Here is a 19,074-nt window from a genome sequence, read left to right on the forward strand (position 1 = left end):
GTATGACACCATTGAGCCTTAAGTAAAATCTTTTAAAATTAAGAGACTATTTCTAAAATGGTAATATTTTGAAGCAAGCTATTAGAAATTATATTTACATTAAATTGGGTTCATATATACTGAAGAGAAAGGGGATTAATTGTACAATACAATCTGAATACAAAAAATACAAATATTAAATTAGTAGGAGCAGAAGGGATTGGAAAATAATTCTATATCAACTATTTGGCCATTTTTATGATAAGATGTGGTTAATAATAAAGCAATAAAAGAAATGGCAGTGGTTCATCTTTTGTCATATAACATCTACTAAGTAACATCTATAATAGGTCATATACAAGTTTTTAAGCCCTTTTGGAACCATAAGGTCATGCACCTTTTTAAAAATTTTTTTAAAAAATGATGTAATTTACATTTCCTATAAGACAAGTGAGAAACCATCAACATCATCAGCACTATTCTTTTCAGACAGAGGTACTCTGTAGGGAAACTGATTCATCTATGATTAAAGCTAATGGAAGGAGACCATTGACCATTCCCATTTTCCTACTGCATTTTTTTGTACTATAACTAATGAAATTTAAAAAATAGAGAAACACAACATGGAAAACTCATATAAAATTGTCATTCTACCACAAATGAGGGCTATTTAGTACACTTTTGAGAAGAAGCATTACAATGATGGAAATGGAAAAGCAGTACATTGTTAATAATCAGAAACATCCTTTTTCTTCCAATCAATTTGATGACATTAAAGTAGGTAATGCACTAAAAAACTAAACATAAATAGTTACTAAGGAGTTTATTTAGCATTATTACCTTTTTTTTCAAACATAACTTTTTTTTTTTCACATGCAATAATTCTGTTACAGTGGAAAGAGGGAAAGGAAAGAAAAGAAGGGAGGAAAAGAAAAAGTGCACCTTGACTCACCGGGTTCTCAGTGATCTAAGTCTCCAACTTTGCTATCTCCTCAGCAATTCCTGAGACATGTTCTCCCATCTCGATTCACACAGCCTGCTCTGTGTCTCCTCTTGGCACTTCCTCCACACACACACCTTCCCTCTCACCAGTGTACCTTTCTTATTCTTTCATGATGTGGGTAGGATGGCCCTCATTGGTAAATCAAATCTGTGCAAGCCACACACAGGGAACTTCCAATAAATTTCCTCCATTATTACTCTGAGCAATCAAGTTCAGTACAGCTACTGCTGCACTGAGGAAGGCACTGGTGTAGTGGGGAAGCAGAAGTGCATTTTCTAGACCATGTCATGTGAACCCAGATCTACCCCACACGCCCTCCAGGCTCAGGTCTTGGTATCCCACCAGGCCTCAGGGCAACAGGAAAGCCTCACAAAGCACTTGCAGAATTTTTGGAATATATTTAGGTTTTTTAAACTGATAGGAATTTTGGGATGAGAGGGTGAAAGCAGCAAGAACTCAGAGGTGGGAAAGTATAGTCTAGGTATTCAGCCCTGGAAGAAATAAGGTTTGAGAAGGGAGATGGAACTTGAACCAGAGTGTGAAGATCAGAAAAGAAGGTAGTAAGAGTTCAACTCCAGAGATTAAAGGGAGCTCTACTTTAAAAGTCTCGTTTATAACTTAAATCTCTGTGGTTTGTTTGTAGGGTGATCAAGGGCTTTCTGGACTAATGGGCCCCCCTGGTATGCAAGGTGAGAAGGTAAGATATAGGTTTACATCGACATATTTGGATATAATATGAATCTGGAGCTCTTCAACTTTTATCTTCTTTTGAATTTAAGCCAAACACCAATGTTTTTAATTCCTTTTCTTGGTAAAGGGAAATTAGGAAGTTACCCTAATTCAAGAAAGTGGTAACCACTAAAGACAGGATCATAAGAAAAATAAAACACAGGTTATTAAGAGTGAGCACAAGGGACGGCGCTGTGATGGAGTAGACTAAGCCTCCGTTTGCGCTGCTGGCATCCCATATGCGTCCTGGTTCTAGTCCCTGCTGCGCTTCTGATCCAGCTCTCTGCTAATATGCTTGGGAAAGCAGTGGAAAATGGCCCAAGTGCTTGAGCCCCTGCACCCACATGGGAGACCTGAAAGAAGCTCCTGACTCCTGGCTTTGGATGAGCCCAGCTTTGGCCATTGCAGCCATTTGGGGAGTGAACCACCTAAGGGAAAACTTTTCACTTTGTTCCACTCTCTGTAACTCTCTCTCTCAAATAACTAAATAAAACCTTTAAAAAAAAGAGAGAGAGAAGCACAAAATTCACCTGCAGGAGAAAGACTCCTCCTCTGTACCTTCTTTAAAGATTCATTTTATTTATTTGAAAGGACCTTTTTTAAAGATTTATTTATTCGAAAGACAGAATTAGAGAGAGAGAGCTTTTTCGATTAGTCTATCTTCAGTTTACTGATTCACTCCCCAGATGGCCATGACAGCTGGGGCTGGACCAGGCTGAACCCAGGAGCCTAGAACCTTATCCAGGTCTACCATGTGGGAGACAGGGGCCCAAGCACTTGGACCATCAGCAAATGACTTTGCTGTTTTCTCAAGCACATTAGCAGGGAGCTGGATCAAAAGTGGAGCAGCCAGGACTCCAATTGGCACTCATTTGGGATCCCAGTGTCATAGGCAGCAGCTTAACCTCTGTGCCAGAATGCCAGCCCCAGCCTTTCCATTTTTAAACTAAGACAGTGACCTCTGAGTCTTTGATGGTACTTTATAACTTTTATGCACAAAGTGAAGATCACTTGCTTATAGACTATGAAGTTGAATTTTTTAAGGGGCTCTTATTGGGGACTGTTAACCTCTGACGTGATGTATCAACAAATATGAAGTTGGATGGATAGTGTGGAAGTGAAGATTTGGGATAGCTAGTTAAAACTTGTAGTCACATGCATATGACTAGATTTTTTTCTGAGGTAGAAAGGAATACTAACACAGTTGTAATTATTTTTTATTTTTAAGATTTATTTATTTTTTATTTGAAAGAGTTACACTGAGAGGAGAAGCAGAGAGAGAGAGAGAGAGGTCTTCCATCCTATGGTTCACTCCCCAAATGGCTGTAACAGCCAAAGCTGCGCTGATCTGAAGTCAGGAGCCAGGAGCTTCCTCTTGGTCTCTCATGTGGGTGCAGGGCCCCAAGCACTTGGGCCACCTTCTACTGCTTTCCCAGGCCACAGCAGAGAGCTGGATTGGAAGAGGTGCATCCGGGACTAGAACCCAGCACCCATATGGGATGCTGGCGCTGCAGATGGAGGATTAACCTACTGTGCCACGGTGCCGGCCCAGTTGTAATTATTTTTAAAAATATATTGTGCACTTCCTTGAATTAACACAGTGAGACTCTCTGTTCAGCTTTTTTGTTTTTATTTTCTCTAACATTAAGTTGTTGGTTTTTTGCAGAAATGAGAACGATGTAAAATTTTTTTCAAATGTTAAGGAGCCAATAACATAGTACGGCAGTATTGGACTAGAGAGGGATTTCTAATAATTACTGCTGTTGGTGTCTTCATGTCATTTTCCTTCCTCCTGGGAGAAAGATATGTGTTGTAGGTGATAGCCAGGCTCTGCTTGTTTAGTTCAAATCCCGTCTGACATTTTCTAGGTCCCATCAACCTTGCATGGGTTGTTTAACCTCTCCCAGCTTCAGTTATTTCATCTGTAAAATGTGAAGATAATACTACCCACTTCGTCAAGAATTTTAAGGAAGATGAAAAGAGTTAACCTATGCCCTACAGTGTCAAACAAATAGCCCCTAAAAATGTTAATCACCCTGTATTTGTCTGTTTTGGAAAGAATCTGGACACTGTTTTTCTTCATAAAATCCTGTTAAAGGACTGCATTGTAAAATGATGGGAAAGGTTTTCATATCATAATGACCACATTATTATTTTTATAGCCTCAGACTAGTCTTCATCCTAGGCAGTAATTAAAGTCTGATAATTCCCTTGACCTTGTGGGTTGCTGCTAAGGAGAAATGGAACTTCACAGTGATTCTTTCCAACAGAGTTAATCCTGATACACAGTCATGAAACTGTTTAATGGGAAGTATACTGATATATAGCATCAAAAAACTCTTAATGTGGCTATGATCTTAATTATTGTATTTAATATTAAATGTACAGTTGTTACATCTATACAGTTACACGTCATATCAGAGACAAACTAATCATTGTGCTCTGTGGTTAAATCATGCCCATGTTTTGTGAAAATAGCAATTCAGAAAGTGAAACATTAGGAAATGTTGAATCATTTTTATACAGAGTAGTATATAACATACTATTTCTGGGAAGAAGAGATATTTATAAACAAAAGAAAAAGGACTGATTTTAACGATTAGATCAGATTATCATTTTAACTTTCAAGTGGTACTTAAAGCAGAAGATACTAATTTCCAAAGACCTGTTTATATGTTGAATGGCCTGGGATTTTAAAGTAGTAAGAAGATTGCATTCTTTTTTGTCTGTACAAGTCTAGTAAAGTAAAATAACATTACTTTAAACAAACTGAGCTCTGAAATGAATTGAATATCTTTCAAGGATTTTTTGTTCTCTTACATTATTTTTTAATAACTTTTAAAATCTGGCTTTATTGCTAAGTAGAAATAGACTCCATTAATATCAGGAATCTTGGATATGTTATCAACCCATAGACTGTTGCTGAATTTTCTCTAGAGAAGTTTTAGTTGAATGTATGTAGAAATTAAATTGTTTTCTATCAAATGAAATATCTATGCTTTACTGAGGTTAACAGTAGTAGTTTAGAACAGTGTTAAAATAGTTGAGATAATTTTATAGAATTCGTGAGAGTGTTTGCCTCCTTTTCAGATTGTGTCTGTTAGTGAAAACTATTTACGGATTTTTGAAAAGTGAGTATTGCTAGGAAGAAGACATAAAGATTCCATCTAAGCCTAAACTAATTCTGCATCTAACAGACAGGGAGAAGTTTCCATCATCATATTCTGTGTGTGCGTGTTTGTCTTAGTACTTCTTCTATCATAAGAAACACTTGAGACTAAATATGTCATAAAGAGATTTATTTAGCTCACAGTTCTGAAAGTTCAAGAGCATAACGTCTGCATCTGCGCAGCTCTACTGAGGGCCTCGGGATGGAAAGCATCAAAGTGGTGGGAACATGTGCAAGATTGGTGAGCAGCGGATGTGGAAGAGGGATTCAGGGGAGCCAGGTGACTTTATGACAACTCCTTCTCATGGGAAATAATCTAGGCCCAGGGGTCTAGTATTAATCCCTTCTGTAAACTAATTGCCTTCCACTAGGCCATGCCTGTTAACATTTTACCACCTCAACACCACCACACAGAGGACCATCCTGCCAGCACAGGAACCACTGAGGAACACACTCAAACCATACATACACCGTGGTAGTGTCTTACTTTAATATGTGTCTAAGGTATAAATGCATTCAAAATCAGCTTGATATACTGTTCCTGTGGTTTTTATAGAACATGAAAGGGCAAGACTGACTACTGGGGGGAGTTTGTGTCTTTTTTATTGAATTAAAAAATTGGTTTATTTTGGACCACTTAAGTAACTCATAGAGTTAGTTCCTACAAGCAAGGTTCATGCTAGAAGATCCTAGAAGAATGACTCACATTGACTGTAGTCTGGGGACTCCCATTCCTTTATCTCACTGTTCTCTCTCAAAGTACCACAGGAGGTGTTCAGATCTACCCAGACAGGTTAAAAGGGTAGCTCAAAGTCACTTAGAAAATTATACCAGTTTTGAGAGAGAAAACTTACCAACATTAGATCTGCTATTATTTTAACTATTTGTTTCATATTTTCAGAGATGAGTAAGATACTTGGTGCTTTAGTCTGAACATGATTTGGCTCTCCAACTAATATACATATTTAAATTTAATAGTCATAAATTAATAGTACTGAAGAGGGAGTAAGCTAATCCCATTATGGTGATTGGGAGTTGCGCCTGTTGGGAGCCTTTGGGTCATTGCGGGGTTTGCCCTCAGAAAGTTAATCTCATGAAGGGTTAGTTATGAAAACTGAGTTGGACCTAGCTGCCCTGCCCTCTCTCTACTTCCTGGCATGTCATCTGATCATTCCATCAGATCATTCCACCAGACAGCTAAACAGACTGCCTACCAGACTTTGGATTCCAAACCTCCAAAAGTGTGAATGTAAATATAAACTTTTCCTTTTTTTAAAAAAATAAGATATATTATTCATTTGACAGGCAGAGTTATAGAGAGGAAAAGATAGAGAAAGAGAAAGAGAGGAAGAGAAAGAGAAAGAGAAATGGAAAGAGAGAGAGAGAGAAATATCAATCTTCCATTAGCTGGTTCACTCACCAAATAGCTGCAATGCCTGGTTCTTAGCCAGGCCTAAACAAGGAATTTAGAACTCCATCTGGGTCTCCCACATGGGTAGCAGCAGCCCAAGTGCTTGGCCATCTTCTTCTGCCTTCCCAGGCACATTAGCAGGGAGCTGGATCAGCAGTGGAACAGCCAGGATTTGAACCAGCACTCATATGGGATGCTGGCCTCATAAGTTGTAGCTCAACTTGTTGTACCTCAATACTGACCCCAAACCTTACCTTTCTAAGTTAGCTTCCCTCATGTATTTTAATTATGATGACAAAAAACTGACTACTGCATATAGTTTCTCATTCATATGAAATGATTCTCATATAGAACTGTTTTATGAATTATTAAAACAAGTATTATTAATATTAAAATATCTATTTGATAATATAAGTTCAAGTTCCTTTGCTGATCATCATTTCTTTTAATCTTAAAAATGAAACATTAAGACAGTTTCTGTGTGTAGTATATCTTAAAAGCTAATTTAGTGTACAAGGGTTATATCACTCACTGAAGACCATAAAACTTTTAGTTGATAGAATGCAGACCTGTTTGACACAAATAACTATATTGTTGATAATTTTGCATACTGCTTCTCGACTGCTTCTCTATTTGTTATTTGAGTCAATTTTTGTTAGATACTGGTATTTCAGTACTTCTCACTATCTTCAGCATGTATACACAAGGAAGTAAAATATTACTTTCTATGAAAGCTAAGGGAATAAATATAGTTTTGGATAACAGGTAATAATGACTTCATCTTTTTCTCTGGAATGTTTCTGGACATACTAAATTTCTTCAAGTATAAACCTAACTCAAGTAAGTTTTCAAAGTTAAAATTAGATCACTTCACGGCCTTTTGGCTAAGATCAAGTACAAAGTTAAAATGAGTACAGGAAAATTGTATAAAGCACAATATGAACTCGTGAACACAGCAGAGATCAATAAACTGATTACTATAAAAAAGTAGAAGTATCGAAATAGATTAGAAAGCAAGAAATTCAGCAATAATGTTTTCTTCTTCATAGTTTTTTTCGGTTTACTTTTTTTTCTCTCTTTTATCACCTACCCCCTCCATCCATTTTTTAAACCAGTGTTAACATCTAAAAATCTCCTGGAATGACTGGTTGTATTGGTTCGGTTTAGCTACCTTCCTGTAACTCTTATTTTCCTAGGAACTAAAGTCTATTTTGATTTCCCACTATTGTCTCTTTTTTTGCCAAAAAAAAGCAGATAAATTGGATCCAGAGTGCATGCTGGGTTGGACAGGAGACAAGTCATAATTCTGAACTTGGATTCAAGATGCAGTTTTAAATTTTTTTATATAACTGATCAGTTGCTATATTAAATTGGAAGCCTGCCTTTTAAAATTATAATATTAGCAATATAATGAACTAAAACAAATTTTCTAGGTTTAAGAGGATTAGTCAGGTAGAAGCAGTCAAACATATTTCAGCATATAGATGTAAATCAGAGCCATTGTGAAATATAATATACACATTCTAAAAAATGTTTTTAAACAAATAAGACATTAAAAACATTAAACATTAAAAACAGGCAAATAACGTAAACACCTTCATGTTGCAGTTTTTTCAATCAAGACTCAGTACTAGCAATAGAAAAACGTGAAACTTTCAAGATACATGAAAACTCTCATCAGATAAGTTAGCTACAGCAGCACAGAAAAGAGCTGGTCATCAGTGTAGGAGCCCATTGCTTAAGTTTCCATTAACTATAAAGAGAAAGACCCATCAGGTTGGAAAGGGTTAATGGATTAAGGTTCTCACTTCCTTATGTAAGGCCAGTAGTAGCCAGAGGTGTTTTCCCTTCCCAGAGGAGAGGTATTGAATTGGAAATAGAGAGGAAAAAAAAGCAGCCTTAGGGAGTGGTCTCCCTAGAGAAATCTGGCCATACCTGTGTGGGTGCGGCAGGCCACATTGACTGGAAGAGAGTGCAGAGAAAGGCCGTGTTCCCCCATTTACAGGGAAGACTGTGCACGCGGGGGCCTAGCAGGACTGGCCATGGGATTGGGTAGGCGCGCTGTTTTGACAAAATGGCGGTGGGCGACCCAAGGGAGGGGAATACCCATAAAAGGGTGGCCACATGGGTGGCAGAAGATGGCCCAAGTGCCTGGGCCCCTGCCACCTACTTGGGAAACCAGAATGGAATTCAGATTCTTGGCTTTGGCCTGGTCCAGCCCTGGCCATTGCAGCCACCTGGGGAGTGAACAAGCAGATGGAAGTCTTTTTCCCTGTAACTCTTTCAAGTAAATGAACTTTGTGTGTGTGTGTGTGTGTGTGTATATATATATACACATATATTTTAAAAAGTAAATCACAGAAAAGTATAAGATGCTATGGCATTTGTAATGGTAAAGATGTGGCACGTACAGTGATAAAGATGAAAAAGATAGTAAAGGATATAGTAGTTGAGGATTACATAAGCTTCCTGAGGATATGCAGGGAACAGGGAAAGTGAAGATGTCCAGGATGAGGCTTGAATATGAGCAGAAGTTATCACGATACTGTTCTTTGTGGACAGGCATGCTATCCTTAATGTGGGTAAGACATAAACCAGGCTTGGAGGAAGAAACAGTTAGGAAGTGTCAGGAGCTAAGGTTGTAGGGCTACTCGGGGGCCAAATTATGAAAGGGCTTGTCTGCTATGTTTAAGCATTTATTTTGTGGTAGATAGCTACTGCAAGTTTTAAGAAGGAAAGTGTCAGAGGTGAATCCTTTATTCCTCCAAACTTCTTTGGCATTTGTGTGAATTGTAGAGATAAATGTGTCTACCTTTCTGAAATCTTTGGTTTTCATTCAATGTTAACTAAATTTAAAAAAGAAGTAGCAAGTACAGATTCCAATAATCACAGAATTCCAGCACCAAACAGAGACTTCACAATAATTGAGTGCCATGATTTTACAAATGAAGACTTTAGAACTCATGATTTGGCTACTTAGTGGCAAAACTGGATCTAGAACACTGTGTACTAGGTCTGTTCTTTATTATTATTAGCAGTTTAAAGACAAAACAAACAAAAAGCAATATTGTTTTACTTACACTCTTTATTGAAAAGAATGGAGTCTTAGGCTATATTAAGTAAGAGAGTGAGTTATTTCAGTCCTCTCTGCAGCATTAAGGAAAACAGGGAATACATGGGAGAAGCACTCATTCAAAGTAACTCGACAGATCATAGCAACATTCATTTGTGGATTTAAAATTTTTTTATTTAGGAAGTTTTTTAATTTCATTTTTATTTATATAAGGGCAACCAATTTCATGTATTTCATATATATAGGATTAAGAGCATATGATACATCCAACCCTACCTTCCCTCCCTCCCTCTCATCCTCCCTCCTCTTTCCTTTCTTATTTTTCTTTTCTTTTTTCAATTACATCCTTTCAATTTACTTCATAATCACAAGCTTAATCCTCCTGTAAATAATTCAACAAATAGTAAGTAGAAAAACCACTGTTCTTCAAGAGTATAGACAAAGGGTATATAACAATAATCCAATTTTAAACTGTCAATTTCACTCATATACATTTTTTGTACACTCTATATTAGCTACTATTTTGTTTTCAGAGAGAAAAAGCAAGATTTATTTATGTCAGAGACCTCCTGGTGGAGTGGCCAGGAGGGGGGCTCCTAGAGAGTCAAAACCCAAATGGGCTGGTGGTAGTGGGGTTTTTAGCACAATTTTGGAAAAGAAAAAACTGACAATCATTAGTTACAGGGCAGGGACAAAACTCATCAAAAGACCTGATTTGTAATTTTCCTTGCCCTGTCTAGCTTGCTCATGATAAAACAGAAAGCCATGGACAGAGTAAGGAATGGCAGTCAAAACAGGGTTCCTGTAGGAGGTGGCTTCTCAAGGGAGAAGCAGTGCCAGCTTGCAGAAACTGCTTCCATCCAAGGTTTCATGCGCATGGCCATCTAGAATTTCAGTTTCAAATCTGTAGAAAATGAATCTAACAAGCAGATTAAATACTCAGGGTCTAAAACAAAGGACAAAGTCATTATTAGAGGACCTATGAAAGTTTTCCCATTGAGAAGAAAACAGAAACAGACCGGAGGAGCTTAGTAATAACCAGGTGGATGTGAAGGCCTGGCCAGGTATATATTGGGTCTAGATCTATCATCTCTTCATGTGGGGTACTGAAGAGACCATAAAGGAGGTGTGAACCTCCTAAGTGAAGGCACCCTGTTGACTTCCGTTACCTAGCTGGCCTGAACAGAAGGTAGGAGGCATCACTAAAAGGAGATTTGCAGTTCTGCCTACAGTGTACTGGCCCCAGGCTGTCCCCTCCACAGTGGTGGTTACTTTGGAAGCTGGGCAGAGTTAGGGACTTTTTAGTTTACAGCCAACAGTCTGCAGCTCTAGCCTGGGAGTCCTTCGACTCCAGGACAGATGTTTCCAGTGACCCAGCCCTTGGCTGGCAGAACTGACATGGCTCTTCATGACTGCTGTCTGTCCAAAGCCCTGGCTTTCCACATTGAAAACCAATGCCATTTTGGGTGGACTGGCGTGCTGGGTCTCCTTATGGCAAATCACTGTGTAAAGCTCTTATTAATTGGCCTGCCCCCTCTCCTTACATTGCTACTGCTGCCTGGCTTGCTCCTTTTCCTCATGGTTTCTGTTAAAGTAGACCATGAAGGTAGCCTTTATTGTTAGCCAACAGGGTGCTCAGTCCCATCCCTAATCCTTGGTAGCCTGAGCTAGAAATCTATAGTCGCAGGCATGTTCTGACTGCGTTCTTTCTGTGAGATAAGATGATGCCCCTGAGGAGAGCTATGTCCTCACTTTAAGATCAGACATGAAGACCACCTCATGGAAACTGTCTATAATTTTGAAGTCATTAGTAAAACTTTTATCTCTCCCTTAGTTTGGTTTGAAAAGGGAGTTTTTGCTTATTTACTGTGTCCATGGCAAAGTAAATCTAGCTGTGCTGCGTCCATCTTTTTTGTTATTTTACTTCTTCTCTGAACAACTTCCTTTGTCAGCATAATTTCTGCTTGTTCTCAGTTTTCACTTGTACTTTGGCTTTGTTGTACCATCTCAATGCCTGTATTCTTCTTCTTAACCTTTCTTTGTGAATCTTTTCCAATGCTAACTCCCTTAATTTTTCTCTTGTTATTAATATTTAAACTTAATGTTTTAAAAAAAGAGAGACTTTGGTTGGCCCAGATGGTCTTTATTTAGGCAAAAGTCTTCATTCCAAGTGACCTTATTAGAGTACAAGCCAGACTTTCTGTTATCCTTTGGGTCAAGCCCCACCTCAGAGTAGTGAGTTATGAACAGACCTAGACTGTGTGATGCTGTCACCTTATCAGAATTCTGAATTAAAAAGCAACCTTCAAAGAGAATATTACATGCATAAGATACTATGGTACAATGATGAAGTTCACTATTATAAAATTCTATGAATAAAGTAAACTTAAAAGTAGCTGCATTCTGTTTCAGTGTAGGTTAGGAGGAAAGAAGCCATGATCAGAAAAACAGGTAGTGCTCAAAGAAATTTAAATATATAGCTAGACTCAGGGGTTCACAGAAATAAAATAAGTGAATAGGTACACACTTTCTTAAAAAGGGAAAGTGCAGTAATCTCATGGCAGAGAATTCCTCTGACCTATGTGCCTCCTAACCTGGCTTTCTAGTTCTCATCTTCTAACACTCTCCAGAGAACGTCTGGTTTCTCCCCTCCTAAAGTTGCTACTCCATCCCCAAAAGTGACTGTTGTAAGGCCAAGGATGTTTCAAATATCCTATTATAAAGAATGAAAAAAACTTAGCTTTGTGGCTATTTTTATGTGTGTATTCTTGTGTGAATATTTGGAGAACTGAGCACAATAGATCTCATATTTGGAAGTTAGGCTAACTTTCAGTTTTCTTAAACAATATATAAATTTGGACTGTAATTGAGTTAAAACACCATCAGATGCTTTTGGTAAATAGCATCTTTTGGTAAATAGCATTTGATAATAGCTGATTGATGAAGTGTAAATCACCTGTTAATTTATCTTGGTTTTCTATCATTAATAATTTTGAACATAGTAATGACATTCAGGATGGGTTGTATCTGAGTATGAGACAATTTTAGGTATATAAAATAAATAGAAAAGTAGGTTCCTCAGTGCTGGATAAATCTATCAAACTAACATGATTCTGCATGATTTTTTGTTCAAGTTATTTAATTTCTCAGAGCTCAGTTTCCTCATCTGTAAAGACAGGGTAATACCTACTTCACAGGATTACTGGGAATTAACTAAGATGTTGGGAAGTGACTGGAATAATGTCTGGCACATAGTAGCTCAATGAAGTTCATTTGTCTCCTTCTTCCCTATCTTCCCTTCTTTCTCACGGTTGCTTTCCTGATCTCTTGCTAATAGCATAATACAATGGCTGGGCTCCCAGGAATGGGCTTTTCCTTTTCCCTCTAGTTTTTACCATCTGTTACTTGTTTCTAATATGCTATACCAATAATACAAAAATCCTTGCCCCTGGACCTACTTTCCCAAGAGATCTCTATTTAAATGTTTACTGTTGATCTAAGTTTAATATCTCAAAAGTTACTGAAACCATGCCTTATTTTTAAAAGAGGTAACTCATCAAATTTTCTCATTGTCTTACCAGGGAATCATTTCTTTCCCTATTCCATTTATCTGAACTCATCTCTTCTGATGAAACTTCAGTGACTAATCATAAATGATTATTTCATCATAAATATGGCATATTCTGAAAACCTGAAAGCTTATCTTCAGTTTGTAGTATATTAATTAGGATATTTTAATATTTATAAACTATGATTTATTTCTGACTTTTGAGTTAAACAAGAATTCTTCAAATAGTTCATTGAAAACAGAATTAAAAGATAAGTTTCTTTTGGAACAAAATTTTTTGAATTTCATGCATGCATATTTTCAAAATCATATTTTTCAAGATTTTGTGAAGATTCCTAAATACATAGTTTTCAAATTTTTTGCATCAAGATGAACTTACCCTTTAATTCCATTCTCCATGAAATTTTTAAGGTATCCTTATATTTTTCTTAAAATCTCATGAGGCTCTAAAAAATGGAACTTTTTCTTTCTGTTTTGTATGTATACAATCTTCCAATAAACAATAGGTCAATTCACTGATTGTTAATTACAAATATCCAAAATGTCCAAAGTCTTCCTTTTTTCTTTCATCCTGGCCTTTAAGTTTCCTTCATTTTGCTTCTAGATTAAGATCCTTCTAGAGAAAAAAGGATAGTATTGATTTTATAATTTGGGTGTTGATGAGAGATTATGATGTGATTTTGGTTCTATTATTTGGAAAACATTTTTTGTTATGAATTCTCAAGACAGCTTATTAGAACCTTTGGGTGAACACATGAGCATCCTCATTCATTTGAGCTAGCTCATTCATGGAGTGTTATGATATTAGAGAAACTGCCTGGATATGGTTCAGTTTTTCAATCATTACAAGCAGACTATGGCTGAAGGCATTTTGTCTCAGCAATATTGAAATAAACCAACTTTCAGAAAGCTTCAGATATGAACCTTTTATAAAAGGATGCTGTTTTTTTATTAAATTTTATGCTATAATTTTAGTTAAGAATAACAAATCATTCAAATAATACTCAAAATAAGGCATTAATAAGAATTAATATATTAGTAAAATTCATATTAAATAAAAGATTAATAAGAGATTAGTAAGGATTAAATTATATTGGTGGGGAAGCCATTTTTGTGATAAGAAGCAACAGACAACCTGCATTTACTTACTTGGCTTCTGTAAGTGTACTTTTCATAGCATATCTTCACCTTTTCCTCTTGCAGGGCGCCAAAGGATACCCAGGGCTCCCAGGCCTCCAAGGTGAACAAGTAAGTGCCTCCACCATATGTCCTACATCTTATCTTGTCCAGTGAAAAAGACACGGATTAAGGAATCCTCTTAAGGGATGATTTTCCCTTACTTTTAGCATGTTTCTTCACAGTAATTTCCACACTGGTTAGTGCAGGGTAATCTTAATTTATTAGCTGTGAATTTTTAAAAATATATATGTAACAGATAACGTCACTATCATTCACCCTCACTATTTGCCTAACATGTTTCAGAACAGTAGTTCTTAAACTTCTGAAGTTCACAGGCCCCTTTCAGAATCTCATAAATGCCTTGAATTCTTTCTTGGAAAATATATGTAGTGACTTCAGAAAGTTCACAGAAAGTGGAATTAAGAAATAAGTCTATTTTAGTGCCTAAAAAGAATGAAAACCCTACATAGTTTTTTCATGATATACATTTTCCATGAACTTTTTGACGACAGTTCATTTGAATGGATTTCAAAATTTTTCCACCAAAATTAACAGCTTTAGTCCCATTTTCCATGAACTGTTTTAAACATAATCACACCTCTGACATTTTCTACAGTTTCAGGGGCTTCCCTGTTTACTAAAGCCTAATTCATAACTGTTAGTTCTCTGACCTCGCAAGGGAAATGCAAGTCAATTTCAGTAACAACCTAAGTTAAAAAGGTATACATATTGTTATCCATAATATATATACACAGTATTTGTAAGTCAAAATAGTTTTTGAACTATTTAGTTTTCGATCATGTTATTGTTTCTTTCTTCCCAGGAATATATCATTATATAATAGGAAAAAAATGAAGTCATTTATCTTGTTTCCAATGAAATATGTAGTAGGCCAGTTTGAATAAAGCAATGGAAATGGTAGGAGATTAGAGATTGACCAAGGTGATGGATACCATTGTTAAAGATTCTGCAGAGATCATCCGGAAGACCTAAAGGGAGCTTCAGGAAGAAATGTGATGGACAATCACTGAGGGAAACACTGAAATTCAGACACAAAGCCAGTTTTCTCATATTCCTGTTGAGTGTACACTCTCTTCAGTCCCTGAGGGACAAATTTTGAAGACTCGTAATTACTAGACTTGGCAAGCAAAGCAATATATGTACTGGTAACAGGTGCACTCTTGGTTTCCTGAAGATCAAACAGGTGCTGAGAAGCATTTGGGCATATATGGGGGAGAAATGAGAAGGATGGTAGGGATTATTACCTAGGAAGAAAAAAATATGTACCTGTAATACTGCTTTAACAGAAATGATTGGATTCCAGTGAAAGAAAACTGATACCTTGCAAATAAGTTAAATATTCATCATGTGTCAGAACTGACCCAATTTCAACAACTGTTCTAGTTCTGTTGGTATAGTGAGTATGCTTTTTGGCAGAGTTTTAGAAATTTCAAATCAGTTTTAAGGATTGGAAAATGTATTGTGCAGTGAGCTGTTTCTCTCTATTCCATTTGTTTCCAGAAAACAAGTTGCAAAATATGTGTTAACTTTGTGAAACTAAAATAATTTTATATTTTAACTGTGAAAACTCTGCATGATTGATTTGCTAAAAGACATTTATGTGGAAAATTTGAAAATATTTCTAAATTGGTCAGCAAACAGGAGTATAGTAAGAGCTGCCATTTATTAAGCCCTTATTATTTGCCAGACTGTAGTTATATAGCTTCAACTTATAGTAGTATTACTATTTCCTCAGTATTTCATATATATTACAAATATAATGCTTAGCAACACTAAAGTGTACTTAAACACATTCCTACACATCATTTTGTGTTTGCCCAACAATAATCCTGAGACCTAGGTATTATTAATTTTTAATTCTTTGTTTCTGTGAGAAACACAGAAGGGACAGGATCCAGAGTAGCAGGATTGAGATTCTGAATGAAGTCTGTGACTCACAGCCAGTAGTTTAATGCTTAGAGTAAGAAGTGAGGTTGAGGCAGGCTTCCTAATTTCCTGTTCCTAATTTCTCAAGGGACTGGTAATAGAACTGTATCTCCATTCCTCTGTCCAATCTACACCTTTGAGGGAGCCAACTTTTTTCTTTTCTTTCTTTTCTTTTTAGTGCAGAATGAATTGAGTGATGGTGTTTGGAGTTTCCTTTGAGATTCTGTGGTTGTTGGCAATTATTTTAGGGTGTGGTTGTCTCAGACTATGTTTATATAAAGACCATGCAGAAGGCTTTTTTGTTTACTTCGTTTACTGCTATTCTAGCATGAGAGAGCTTAGACGTCCAGTGGAATTCTTTGGTGTCTTTCTTTGTGCAGCTGGAATGTGTTAGATCTCTGTTGTTTTTACACCCTCTGAAAGTCCATTCAAAATCAGATTTCATTTATGTCCTAAAACCAATTTGCTTCTTTATAAGATCAGTTCATCTTATTTGGCTAGGAAAAGAATGAGACAGGGATGGTTTTGGCATTGGATAATGATCTACAGAATAAAATTAGCCTTTTGAATTTGTTTCACTCCTTTCTATTGACATACTCAGTTATATGGTTTTGAGACTAGATGCAAGGCTCCATATTTTGGAACTGTAAAGGGCATAAAGGAAGGTAGTTGTAAATATACTGGAGCAAATCTCATAATTAGAAGGCTTTTCACGGTATGTTATTGGAAGTAATTTGTACTTCTTATCCACACTAGGAAGGCAGCCTTGAGTGGCAGTCTCTGGAATTAGACTTGCTGATTTAAATCATGGCTTCTTAACTTACTAGCTTAGTAGCCTTTATCTGAAGACTTCAACATTTTTGTCTCAGTTTTTCTCATCTGTAGAATAAGTATAATGAAAAGTACATTGTAGAATATTTGAGCAAATTGAATAAGATATTATATACAAAATAGCTGACATGTGAGTGGTACCTAGTACATGGTATGTGCTCAGTAAATGCTATAGGTATACAATATATACTGATAAGGTAATATGTAAAATACAAACATGGTTTCTGAAAATCATAGAATATAATCTCTGCAAATGTGGCCAAGATTTCTTTATTCTGTAATCCTCAGATGATCACAAATTATTCAAATTATGTTAAATTGCCCAATGTCATAATGTCTCAATTTTTTTAGTTTTTTCATAGATAGAATGGCAAAAATATATCTTTATTGCAGATATAAGGCAGAAATAAAGTACTCAGCATATAAAAAAGTTCCCAGTAAATGATAATTATTGGGTCAAGCAACAGAAGAGGAGATTGACATTGGGTGTGGCTCCACACACTCCCTTAGTTGCCTAAAGCAGGTCATTGCAGTGGGAACTGTGCTTATAGTAAGGACTAAGCAGATCATTTGTGTGATTCATATGGTGGCACAGATGAGTGTTGAATAAACTGGTGGCTAACACCGGGTCATTGATCAGCTTGGAGGTGAGGGGGTGATCACACCAACAGATCACACCAACAGAGGTGACCATTCCCATTCCCCCCCACCTTCAGTTAATGAGAGGAGATCTAACATGCCTAACATGAATGTTACCCTGAATACTCTCCCTACCCTGGAGTAATGACCAGAAATCCCTGGCCATAGCCACCACAAACCTCTTGGTATTCAGTGAAAGTGCAAGCATTCCACAAAGCCACAATTAAAAGCCATCAGAGGAAAATTCAAAGTTAAAAGACATCAGAGGAAAAATCAACTCCACAAATGCCTAAAAGTAAATGCAGAAATGCAACAAACAAGAATAAGGAAGCCACCATGAAACCCCACACAAAGGAACACAACAGCATTTCCATATTTGAAAGTAAAGATGAAGAGATTGAGGAAATGCCAGAAATGGAATTAAAAAAATTAATTGTAGCAACCAGAAGCAAATCCACAAACTGAAGACAACCATACATGACATGAATGAAAATTTTCCCTATGTAACTGAGATCTTAAGGAGAAATCAGAATGAAATGTTAGAAATAAAGAATTCAATAATCAAATAAAAATGTGGTGGAATTTCTTAAGAGCAGACTTGGCGAGGCAGAAAAAGAGTATCTGAAAGAGAAAACTAATCTTTGGAAATCTTACAGTCAGACCAAAAAAAAAAAAAAGAAGAAGAAGAAATTAGAAAGCAGTGTTGGAGGCTTATAGGATTCTATCACATGACCCAACATATGGGTCTTAGGAGTTCCTGAAGATGTAGAAAGAGAAAATGGACTAGTAGGCCTTTTTATTGAAGTGATTACAGAAAACGTCTCCAATTTGGAAAAAGAAAAGGATATCCAAGTAGAGGAAGCACATACATCTCCTAACAGACTGCTAGAAAAGATCTTCAGCATGACACAGTGTAGTCAAAATTCCCACAGTAAAATATAAAGAAAAGATTCTAAAACATGCATAAGAGGAATGCCCAGTTACTTTCAGAGGATTTCCAACTAGACTCACAGGTAGCTTCTCATCAGAAAACTTATAGGCTAGAAGAGAATGGCAAGATATAGTAAAAGTCCTTAAAAGTAAAAAAACCGTAAACCCAGAATAGTGTACTCTGCAAAGCTCTCATTTATATGAGTGAAGGTGAAATAAAGACCTTCCATAACAAACAGAAATCGAAAGTGTTGCCACTTGCCCACCCTTACAAAAGGTGCTTCTGTGCTGTACACAGAAATATAGCCATCATTATGAAAAAATGGACTGTGAAGGCAGAAAATCCCCACTAAAAGTACAAAAGAAATCCGAAATAAGCAGAAGAAATATTTATGGAAAAATGGCAGGGCCAAACCATCTATTTGCTGCATACAAGAAACACATTTCATCAACAAAGGTAAATGCAGACTGAAAATGAAAGAATGGAAATAGATATTCCATGCTAACAGAAACCAAAAAGGAGCTGTGTTGCCATCCTAATATCAGACAAAATAGACTTTAACATCAAAACTGTTAAAAGAAGTGAAGAAGGGCACTATGTAATGATTAAGGGATC

The 19,074-nt window shown here is 36.6% G+C and overlaps 1 protein-coding gene across 1 annotated transcript in view; it reads left to right on the forward strand.

Moving 5' to 3' along the window:
• Positions 1–19,074, forward strand: part of COL24A1 (collagen type XXIV alpha 1 chain) — a gene marked incomplete at its 5' end in the record, with an annotated part of 418,086 nt that overhangs the window by 72,717 nt on the left and 326,295 nt on the right. The window contains 2 exons of the mRNA XM_089299394.1: positions 1,626–1,679; positions 14,136–14,180. Of these exons, the coding sequence (XP_089155520.1) occupies positions 1,626–1,679; positions 14,136–14,180 (99 nt within the window). The remainder of the gene's footprint in view (positions 1–1,625; positions 1,680–14,135; positions 14,181–19,074) is intronic.

The sequence above is a fragment of the Oryctolagus cuniculus genome, chromosome 7 (assembly GCF_051225735.1).
Source record: "Oryctolagus cuniculus isolate XC-2025 breed Fujian yellow rabbit chromosome 7, ASM5122573v1, whole genome shotgun sequence".
Taxonomy (NCBI): Eukaryota; Metazoa; Chordata; class Mammalia; order Lagomorpha; family Leporidae; genus Oryctolagus; species Oryctolagus cuniculus.